The 11,693-nt window shown below is 39.1% G+C and overlaps 1 protein-coding gene across 1 annotated transcript; it reads right to left on the bottom strand.

The window, feature by feature from the left end:
- Nucleotides 1-1,014: 1,014 nt before the first annotated feature.
- MS4A2 (membrane spanning 4-domains A2) lies at nucleotides 1,015-11,057 on the bottom strand. The gene is made up of 7 exons (XM_004330324.4): nucleotides 10,913-11,057; nucleotides 9,413-9,536; nucleotides 8,742-8,876; nucleotides 6,883-6,939; nucleotides 6,201-6,356; nucleotides 5,742-5,840; nucleotides 1,015-4,866 (listed from the first exon to the last, which is right to left on the bottom strand). Exons 1-7 carry the CDS (start codon nucleotides 10,972-10,974, stop codon nucleotides 4,768-4,770), a joined length of 732 nt encoding a protein of 243 aa, XP_004330372.1. The 5' UTR covers nucleotides 10,975-11,057; the 3' UTR covers nucleotides 1,015-4,767.
- Nucleotides 11,058-11,693: the final 636 nt, after the last annotated feature.

Below are 11,693 nucleotides of genomic sequence, written 5' to 3'. Positions count from 1 at the left end.
TTAAGAGATAAGAAAAATGAACTGAGATAAAATTTAAAGGGTTATCCAAGATCATAGAGCTAGTGTCTGATGTGGCTTCTACAATTTGCTTCTGGGTATATTACGTTCCACGTTCACATTCTAAACGATCCCTGCCCCGCAGTGTTGTTCAACACAACCCTATGCAGGGGGTCCCAGATGAAAGTTGTTTGGGAGATGTAAGTTGAGCCCACTTAACTGTTTGTGGAGTGAGCAGAGGTTTTGCAGTGATGGGAAATACTCATGAAACACAGATGGTGACTACCAATGGCCTCTCACACCCTTGTACATATAAATTTACTTCAACACTCTAAACCAGGCTGAAATTATGAATATGGTACCCTGTTTTATTAGAATTTTTTGTAAGTAGAGCCATACCTCATAGAATGGGAATTATTTGGGAATGTTTTTTTCTGAGACAGTTTTTAGAAAGAGACCTTTGATTAGCTTTTGTCAGGAGATTCTAGAATGAATGTTATTGTCCCAGATGTCTTGCTGGACCATACATCAAATAGCATCAAATAACTCTGATTGCTGTTGCTCTCCCAGTCACACACCTAGTAATTGTGATTACCAACAATCTTAACTATCTAAAAGCAGGGAATATGGAAGCAGGAAGTTCAGCTGGGATTTTTTTGTTGCAAACTGCTCATTTTCAGATGGAAAAACTGAGGTCCTCGAAGGGAAAAGACGGTCCCAAGTTCACATAGCATAACAAATAAATCAGAGTCAGGGCTAACTTGTAAAATGTGACTTATGGTCCAGGTTCCTTTCAACTTTATCCTACCATTTATTGACGAGATGGCTGATGATTCTTTTTACAATCTCTTTTCTGTCTATGGGGCTGTTTATAGATTATCCCATTTGATAAAGCATTGTTTAAAAGGAGGACTCCAGAAACTGTTCTTGGTTCTTAGCATCACTGAATTGATGCTTTGATTCCCAATTATCCTTGATCAGTCCCCCACCCTCATGTACACACACAGAGAGAAGAAATCAAGTTAAATGATTCTGATTTATTGAACAAATACCAGTGATTGAGGATACATCAAGGAGGTCATAAGTATACTAACAATACACGATAATACATTGGGGTAAAGTGATTATGAAGCAGGATCTTATGGCTGGATGAATATGTGTGCATGAGGCAGTCTTCATGGAGAAGATAACCTTTAGGTTGACATTTTTAAAAAGATAATTTGGGGCGCTATCTATGTGAAGAGCATGCTGTTTGTGTCCTCAGTGTGTGCCTGAAGTGAGCATGGGATAGAAAGCAGGCAGGGGCAGAACAATCATCAGAATGATCTTGAGGCAAAAAATGTGTGATGTATATAGAAATACAGTCAAAGATGTGGTTAAAACATTAATTGAGTCGGGGAAAGAATGGTGTAAAATATTACACAGTATGAAGATAGACTGGATTCACTTCTAGAGGTCCTGGTGGGCCAGGTTTAGGAGTTTGGATTCGAGTACATATGCCATGAAAGGGATGTGATTGTAGATGATCAAGTATGGTGATACAGCTGTGCAGTGAAAGGGTATATTCTTATGCTGCTGTCAAGTTTGGAGAAACAAAATTTTAATTTCAGAAAAATGAAAGTAGAAAACCTAGGGTCCTGAGGTCAGAAAAACATGACAATTCACTTAAGTCATTGGTTGTGTGGTTAGGTGATCACTTTCATAATCTGGGGAAATTAACATCTACTTATCACTTTTTAATTTTGGCATCCCAAATAAATTAAATGTACTTAATTATTTTAGTAATTAATCTGTGAATACTACCCCCAGCTGATTTTTTTCAGTCCCTCCACAGGACTCTTTTACGTAGGCTAAAGGTGTGAACTACTCTTTCCTTCTCTTAAAAATAAAAATATCAACAACAACAAAATCATTTGGCTCAACTTAACTTTTCTTCGTTATCTTCTATTCACAGTCTCCTCTCTTTATGTCTTACATCACATATACCACCATTCTCTCTCTCTAAATACCTCTGCAAATATTTTATTCATTCACTCATCACCATAACCCTGTTTTGAATTTCTCTGCACCTTTTGCATTCATTCACTACTGCTATTTCTTTGCCCAATTTCTACATCTTAACTGGATTTGATTTATCACTGTAGACTTTTCTCTTACCCAAGCCAGCAGATACCGTCTCTGATGATTATTCATTCTCTGTTGTCTAACCTCTCTCTACTTTGGGCTACCTGCTATCTACCGTTTCACAGTGCATTTTTCTGCCTAATTCCCTTATATTCTACCTTAGATATTTTCTCTCCTTTTCCCCTCTGATTACAGGCATGTACAGGTTAACTTGGCTTTACTTCTATCTCAAAATAATTCTCTTAGAATGTCAATCTGCTTCATGTAATAATGATCTCTCTTATAACAACACTAAATCTCTATTACCAAATTCCATCTTTACCAGCCCTCTACACTGGATACCACCAGGCACTCTTTAGTTGCATTTGTCTTTCTGCTAAAGATGACAGTCTAAAACTGAACCTAATCTGGGTCTGTCTGTACTCCTCACTTATTAATTCATATTTCTCACTTCCTATCATTTCTTTCAACATTACCCGTTGTGCTCTGATCGACTTAAACACATAATGTGTTAATCAACCAGTTGCTTCTCTAACTTTATCCTTTAATTCAACTTGTTAGCAAGAAGACCAAATACTCTTTCTCTCCATGTTTTAGACACAATCATTTCTCTCCATTTCCACTGACTTCATTTTAGCTCATGTCTTCATTCATTTATTCTTCTTTCAAGTTCTTCATTAAGTGATCTCTCCATTACGGTTTCCATCTCCAGATACTGAGTGACTTAATAAAACTCCCTGCTGCTTATTCATCAATCTGCAAACACTACTGAACAATATTGTGTCCGTGAATGTGTTGGTGATTCATGCAACATACAGATTTTTATGAGACTTTTTGCCTTTGAAAAAATATATTATCATTGAGGGGACATAAAATATTTGCATACAGAAGGTTTAATATAGAGTATAAGGGGTGTGTGTATTCGATTCGAAAAACTTATCTTCTAGAGAGAGGAGCAATCAACTAGAAAAACTTAAAGAATCAGGTGAGATTTAAGATAAGCATTACAGAAAGAAGAAATTCAAGCAAGCACAAAAGGGAAGGCAGAACATTTGAAGCTAGGATGTTGACATGAGGGGGTCAAGCACAAAGCATATTAAAGAGAAAGTGAAGTGGGTTTAGAAAGTGGAGACTTTAGGACAGGTTATGGTTACCAGCGGGGAAGGGTGGGGGAGAAGTATAGATTGGGAGTTTGGGATTGACCTGTACACACTGCTATATTTAAAATAGATAACCAACAAGGACCTATTGTAAATAATAATAATAATAACATAGGGAGGACACAATTATTTCAAAGGTAATGACATACTTTTTTTCATATAGAGTGGGTTAAATTTTTGTTGTCCTTTAACACAGCTGATTTCACTGAGCAAATGTGGCTTTGTTTTCACTGACTACTCTTGACATATTTGGCTCTTAGGATTAAATTTTTGTTTAAAAAAAGAGTGGAGCCTTTCAGATCAAATGGACTTAAATTTTATATCATTAGCGAGTACTAAGATTTGTAGATTGCTTTATGTATATAAGAATTAATTAATTTATTAATAATTTCTTTCTCTTTTAGAGCACTTTTAATTTATACTGTGTGTGTGTGTGTGTGTGTGTGTGTGTCTGTGTGTGTTTCCACACACACTTTTAGCACTGGCAGGTAAATTATTCCTAATATGTTAATTTTACTGATGAGAAAACCCAGATTAAGTAAAAGGTTAAATGATTTGCCACAACTCACTCAACTAATAAGCAATAGGCCTGGGATTCCAATGCAGACTCCCTGCGCTTTATAAGATCAGTGATCCTTCTGACATACCGCGTTGTTTTGTCCATATAAGACCAAACACAAGCAGGAAGCAGCCGTTGCTAACCTGATGCGGCTGCACCAAAATGTTTCATACATACCTGGAGAATCTCTGTTCAAACCGCCATCTGACTGTCCTCCTAACTCTATTCCTAATATATGTCAATTTGGTCTTCTTATCACCTCCAAATTCCCTTCAGAATCATTTCTTTCTCCTTTTCTACCCTACCTCTGTCTTGACCTGGTGATATACCCTCCCTGAATATTCACCCCTACACTCCATAAATTCACACTGAGTACCCACTATGGATAAAATACTGGGATACACAAAGTGAGAGAGACAGACGTGAAAAACTTTACTTAGTTGGTTCTCAGTTTATGTTTGCTGAGTGGACTTTGCCCTCAAGGTGCTTATAATCCCGTAGGGGTGGGGGGCATCTATCACATACATCTGCAGCTCTTGTAAACTCTAAAAGGGGCTAAGAGACAAATATTACCAAACTGTTCAGTTTAACTCAACGCTCAACCAGCCTTCCTCTTGTTTTCTCTATTTGCACAGTTCTAGGCACAGAGTAAATGCTTATTTTTCTTGTTTTCTGTTGACGTCCCAGAAGGGATGGGTGTGAAACAGCCACAGAAAACAAGAAAAATAGGAGTCTTTCGTATTTACAAATGGAGGGGGATTTAAGTGAATGGAAACAATAAAAATAGAATTTTGTCATCTGGAGAATAAGTCATAATGTAAAGTTGGCAGGTCACAGAAAGAATTGAAAGTTTGCCAGTAGTCCCTTAAACAAAGATCTTGGCTTTCTAGATCCTTTGCTATGAATCAGAATGTTCTGGAATCATTCTTACGAATCAGTGGGAGAAGTTGCCTCCCCTCCATCTTCCAACTCACTGTAAATTGGTGCATAGATGTTTACTTCTTCATAAAGACGATCTTCTGGAATCTGATGAGGGAAAAAATCATTCAGTATCAATCACCAAGAATTTCCTGCCACGAGAAGACTTTCTTAAGAGGCATATCTCATCTCCTTTTGCCTTTCTGAATGTCACCATCTGCCATTACACTGTAATTAATACCTCCGTCTCTAACAAACCAAGCCAGATTGCCTGGCCAAGTGGGCTCAGAAGAAATCGTCAGTCATTGAGAAGTTGCTGAGATGATTCTGTGTCTGAACTTTGGTATATCTCTTGTCTTATACCTCTGTCACTGGAGGAAAGTGATCAGAAAAGGCAGCCAGACTTGAATGCTTCAGGCAAGTGGACAAATGGAGAGAGCATGTTTTATCTGGAAGATCTGAGTAAATGTATGTGCATCAGGTATTGGTAATTCTTTTTCATACATCAAAGGTGTAAAATGTGTAAGACAAGTGGAAATGCAGTTGGTAGTCACGGATTAGGGAGGAGACAAGCTTGAGGTTTCAGAGCAAGTGGGAAGGTGAAAGCCAAGAAAAAAGAGAGCAGGAACAAATAGAACAGAACTATTCTGGGAAAGCAACTGAGCCCAGATACCTGAGTGTCTCCACCACTTGCTACCTGTATATTCATCTCTCATGCTCATCAACTTCAAAGCATCTACATTTTCTAAAATGATGAAGATCCGATTTTCCTAAACTTCTCAGTCACAGGAATATACCGTGAGATTTGTGAGTGGAAAGCTTGATTCAAAACTTGAGATTTGGAAATCAAAGTGCTGAAACTTGGAGAAATGGAATGCTGAAACTGGAAGAAATGTTGCAGGAAACCCAGGCCATACTTTTAAGCAACAAAGCTCGAATTCTTTATCTTATTGTTTAGGATTTAATCTCAGGCCTCCGCCTACCTTATTTCCTTCAATTACTTCTCCAATCCCATAGACGGTGAGTGACACAGCACTGCAAAACCCCAGAATGGTGAGAAACAGGATCATTGCCACAATTTCCTGTTGAATAACAACCAACAACAACCAGAAAGACAAGTAGAGTGACAAGGTAGGTGTCCCAGAAGTACATTCCCTTACAGCAACCCTTGTTTTCATGACCGCCCACCCTCAAGACCAGTTCCTATAAGATGACACGTGGGAAAACCAGGAGATGGTTACTCAAAGCAGATGACTCCACCCTTGCAGAATTCAGCTGGGGGGGCAGGGGAAGGAGGCCGGCACATCTCTGGGTATGAGCCTCCAGAACACTGCATTATGTGATTGAGGTTGCAAGAAAGGATTGTGTTCATGGAAAGGAAGAGAAGGCGTCTTACTGAGATTAAGACCCAGAATCTTAGTCTTCCCACAAGAAATACATACAGCGGAAACAGAAGCCACAAAGCAGATGTCGTTCTCATAAATATCCCGGCAATGGTAGATATAAGCTGAGCTCTTCTTTAGGTTAATGATCAGGATGATGATTCCTATTCCTCCAGCTATGCTGCTGACAGTGTTCGCTCCCAGACTTCCTCGTATCTGATGACAAAGAACAACATTTAGACTTGGTCCTGCACCTGCCACAGTATTCGATAAACCTGTCTGCATTTCAGGGCTGGATATATCCAATAAACTCTGCATTTACTTAAAATATAGGTGAAAAAGGGAAATCTTGAAAATGTACTTGTGTAATAAGGACCTATAACTTTCTTGCTAGGACTGCATTCAGGAAAAGCCAGTGGATACTCATAGCCTCTCCTCAAATAGACTCCTTCATTGGAAACGAGTCATTTATTTGATCATAGGACTAGAGTATGAGGACAGAGAAGGTGTGAGGTTATTTTTTCAACAAGTGTCAGAGTAGTTACATTTATTGTTTTTAAATGATACAATTGGTATTTTAATGCTTTTATTTTTAGTGATTACATTAAATACAAAGTAGATTGGAAAAATATCACATATCCACATTTGCTCATAAGAGATGACGACGTACCTTTTTCAAGACTCTCAACATTAGATTTTTCTTACCTTCTCAAGGATGGACAAAGACAGAATGCAAACTCACCAGATATGGTGCATGTTTCCTTTCAGACATAACTGACACAAATCCAGAAATAGCAAACTGTTCAAAAGGGAGGAGGAAAAAAAAAGAGCACAGTGAGTCTCTGTTCTTCTCTGTGTCCCTTTCACCCCCGTCCTCCAAATAGAAGGTAAAGTTGTGGGTATTCTATAAAGCTCTCCTTTACTTTTAAATTTTATTATTTTATTTTTTATTTCCTATAGAGAGCTTCTCAAAATTAAATGTACATATGAATTATATGAGAGTCTTGTTAAAATGCAAATTCTTACTCAGTAAGTCCTAGATGAGGCCTGAGATTCTTTATTTCTAGCAGGATCCCAGGTGATGCCAACCCTGACAGTCCATGGGTTACTATTAAATATTGTAAGTTCCAGCAGCCCTGGTACATGATTATAACACTACTCTAATTTTTTGGTAATCATTTGCTTTCATGAGCAACTTGTGTGTTATAGTTGGTCAACTCCTTTGGGCCAGAAACATGTGTCTGTCTCCAGAGTCTGCCATGTATCGTACAGACATATAGTCATTATGAAAATGCATATGGTGAAAGATCTAGTGAAGATATCAACCAATAGCACAAATTAAAACAAAATTCCAAAGATTCAGATTGTATGATGAGTTGAGAGACATCTAATAAGCTGTTTGAAATGAAAAGACAGTAAGGAAGTTTCAAATAAAATATGGCAAAGGTTCAAGGAGAGTCTTGAACGAGTGACCAGAGACCTAAGTATTTAGCAGAGTGCCAAGCCAATGTGATTAGGGTTAAAATAATATATCCTTGTGAATGAAGTGTTGATCCAAAAAACAGCATGGATTAATTGAAAATAATTATGCAAGTGCAAGAAGCCAGACAGTAGACAGAACATGGTGTATAATTCCATTTATATAAAACTCTAGGAAATGCAAACTAATCTATAGTGACAAAAAACAAGTGATTGCCTAAGGATGGGAAGATAGGGGTCGAGGAAGGGAAGGGTTACCAAGGGAAACAAGGAAACTTTTGGCAGTTATGAGTATGTTCATTATATGGATGTGGTAAGGTTTTCACGTGTGTATACATGTGTCAAAATTTATCAAATTGTACACCTTAAAATGTGCCATTTATGGCATGTCAGTTATACTTCAATAAAGCTGTATATTTTTGTGAGCTCATTCAGCCATCTAGTTTCTAAATAGTACAATGACTAAAAAGGATGCACTGAGAAAGCACCTAAAAGAGTTTCTAAGGGGCTTCCCTGGTGGCGCAGCGGTTGAGAGTCTGCCTGCCAATGCAGGGGACAGGGGTTCATGCCCCAGTCCAGGAAGATCCCACATGCCGCGGAGTGGCTGGGCCCGTGAGCCATGGCCTCTGAGCCTGCGCGTCCGGAGCTTGTGCTCCACAACGGGAGAAGCCACAACAGTGAGAGGCCCACGTACCGCAAAAAAAAAAAAAAGAGTTTCTAGGGCACAGTAGAAGTTCCTCAGATGTCAGTCTTCTTCTCCTCACCTCAGCAATCTCTTCCCCCTCCCTTCACTAAGATAACTTTATTGATGGATAGTGTTAGGGAGATTTTTCTGAAGTTGAGTTCTGAACGTTTAGTTTCAATTTTTATTAGCTAAATGCCTCTTGGGTAATATGTTTAACTTTTATTAATCCCAGGTTTCTCATCTGATAAACGTGTGTTAGCATATTCAACCCAAAGTGCTTCGTAAACTGCAAATATGTATGTATATTTACATATCTACATATTAGAATATATTCATATATTCTAAATACTAGAATAAACAATTGGTCAGATCTGATCTAAATAAAAGAAAAGCCATGTACAGTGTTATTTCAGAGACAATTGTAGACATATACTCACAAATACTGTTCCCCAGAATGGGTAGCCTGCTTTAAATGATGAAAAAAATTCTTCTTTAAATTCTGAATTATTGAACACGGAGCAGACGATTATTCCAAAATAAAAGCATATCAAACTAATCAGAATTTGTGTTACCTGTAGAAAAATGCATAAGTTTTGTGAAATAAGAAGACGTTTTCCTAAGATTACATCAATTTCCTTATAATCAAGGCAAAATGTAAGAAATTGCTTTGGTGTCTTAGGCAGTCCTGAGAAAGTATCCAAATGCAATATTTTCCACTATCATCTGGCCACTCGAAGGATTTATGTAGGCATGGCTTAAGGCAGGAATAGCCAGTACATTTCTCCTGTGTCTTTATTTACATTCTCATGGTAGACATCAATAATGGCTCTTTCCATCTAAGAGAAGATAAAGATTCTAAATCCTTCACAGGATGATATTAATCACCTGGCAGCTGACCAGAGTTGACAGATCCTATTTGCTATTCTTATCCGGGTCTTCATGAGGAAATGCTTCTTTTTACCCAACAGGGTGCGGTAAGTGTCAAGTTTTCGTCTACCAGGTATTTCACTCCTCTTGAGTCTGAGTGGGGAAACTATGTGGCTGCCAACGAATACACTTCCTTAGAGCCAGTCTTTACTCTGGTTGTGATTAGAGGAGGCTCACTCACCCCCAGGAATTCCAGCTCCTTCTTCAAAAGAGTCAGCCACGTTTGGCGTGGTGGGGATGGGGCAGCTTTCTCCAGTAAGTTCTTATCATGGAGAGATACTACTGCAAGTTCAATTTCAGGCACACTATGAAGTTTAAACAGAAATGCAGCCATGAGAAAATTCTCTAACTCCCTGTGCAAAGCTCTCAACTGACAGGGGCATTGTGCTTGTTTATGTTTCAAAACAATCCTGCAATGAAAATCTTCACTGTAAAGTACAAGAAATTCTGAGGCTCAGAGGGTCCAAGTTAGTGGCCAAGATTACTGTCTCATCAATGATTAGATGGAACAAAAGGGAAAAAAAACAAAAACAAAAAAGCCCCAGGCCAAGTCTTATTCTTTTTTTTTTTTTTTTTTTTTTTTTGCGGTGCGCGGGCCTCTCACTGTTGTGGTCTCTCCCGTTGCGGAGCACAGGCTCCGGACGCGCAGGCTCAGCGGCCATGGCTCACGGGCGCAGCTGCTCCGCGGCATGTGGGATCTTCCCGGACCGGGGCACGAACCCACGTCCCCTGCATCGGCAGGCAGACCCTCAACCACTGCGCCACCAGGGAAGCCCCCAAGTCTTATTCTTAATCTAGAATTATTACCAGGTTCTTTCTCATTAATCTGCATTGATGCGTACAACTAAAAACAATCCAACAGACATGTTTACCTATGCATCTCTCAGTCTTTTTAACATAGAAATGTATCTGAAAATATTTTGTCAATGACACACTCAATTTCATGTGCATAAAGGAATGGTTTTGAAGGATTTGTTGATCTCTATTCCTGTTTTCATCCTCAGAGGAAGCTAACTGGAAATACTGTGTCTTCAGAGTCTACTCAATATTTTGCAATGATATTCAATCCAATATTGATTCCCAAAGCTCTGTCTTTAGTTTCTCCTAAAACCTTTAAGAGGAAAGTCTTAACATGTGTTAATTTTTGGTGTTCGAAGGAAAACTAGACTATGCACGTCTCCACCAGCTTTCACTCTGGGAACAGTTCCCCTCTAAACAGTGGGGCAGGATCCCACAGCTTGAGAGTCACAAAGACTAACCAGAAAGAAGCCCGAGGTCATTTCGAAAACCTTCTGTCCCTTAACACACATCAGACACGTAGGCAAGAGATCTCTACTGATAGTATGGGTTGGCCAAAAAGTTCATTCGATTTTTTCCCATAACGTCGTACAGAAAATTGGCCAAACCAACACAAACTCCCCTACCCCATACCCAGAATATGCACCTCTTTTGTTAGAAAACTTAAGTTGTTCCCAATTTAAAAGCTAAGTAAAAACCTTCTTCCCCATCAACCAGAGAGAACTAGTGAAAAAGTATAGCAAATAACTTCTTTATACCCTGTATTTTAGTTAAACCTGATGGGTCCATGCCTATGTTCATGATCTGGCATCTCCCCAGCACTGTGACTATCTCTGGTTCACTAAATGACTGGAAATAGAAGAAAATAATAACCTGTACCTACCTGGTGGGCTCTTGTGGGTTTGGGAGAGCAAGATCTGTTCTTCTCCCAATTTCTGTGTCCATTTTTTCATTAACTGAGCTATACGGTTGTGAAGAGCAGTGTTACAATGAGCCTTGGTGGGGTCCCTCTCACAGAGTCTCCGGACGGTCAGTTAAGATGGGTTGACTCATGACACTGATAACTATCTTCATGCTTAAGACATTGGTCAGAAAGATAATTTTCCTGGTTAAGATCAATAGGGCTTTTCTTGTTATAAGGAAGAGCAGAATTGAGTGGGCTACTGAATAGGGATGAGAGTGAAATGGGGAAATTTGAGACTCCTGGAAGATAATTCTGCCTGAAACCAGCAGGATTTACAGAACCTAAAAATGAGTCGGTTTAGTGGGGACTGAGAAGGTGAGAGAGAACCGCAGGACATAAAGAGATTGGCTTCTCTCCTGGTGCTTTCTCTGCTTGTGACCTGGTTCAGCCATTCCTATGCCAGAAGTTCTCCAATTGTCCTTGGAAGACTTGGCTTCACACGTAATCTAAGGCTGAAGCACAGTTTGCAAGTATCAGTGTGTCTTAGTCTCTGAATCTCTGGAGTTGTCCTTGACTTCAATATTTATTGTCTTTCTCTTTCTTCCTGTCTTTTGGACAGTGCTTATATATGGCTGTTTGTAGCAGATGGTCTCAGAAACTGGACAGGCAGAGTTCTAAGGCCTGGGAACCATTCCTGATAGTGTGAAAGCTAAGAAGTTTTCACACTGAAGACTCCGTTGTCTACTAAAAGGTTAGGTTG

This window comes from Tursiops truncatus, chromosome 8 (genome assembly GCF_011762595.2).
Source record: "Tursiops truncatus isolate mTurTru1 chromosome 8, mTurTru1.mat.Y, whole genome shotgun sequence".
NCBI classification, from domain to species: domain Eukaryota; kingdom Metazoa; phylum Chordata; class Mammalia; order Artiodactyla; family Delphinidae; genus Tursiops; species Tursiops truncatus.
Note: the sequence above shows the minus strand (reverse complement) of the source record. Positions and strands in the feature narration are given on the sequence as shown.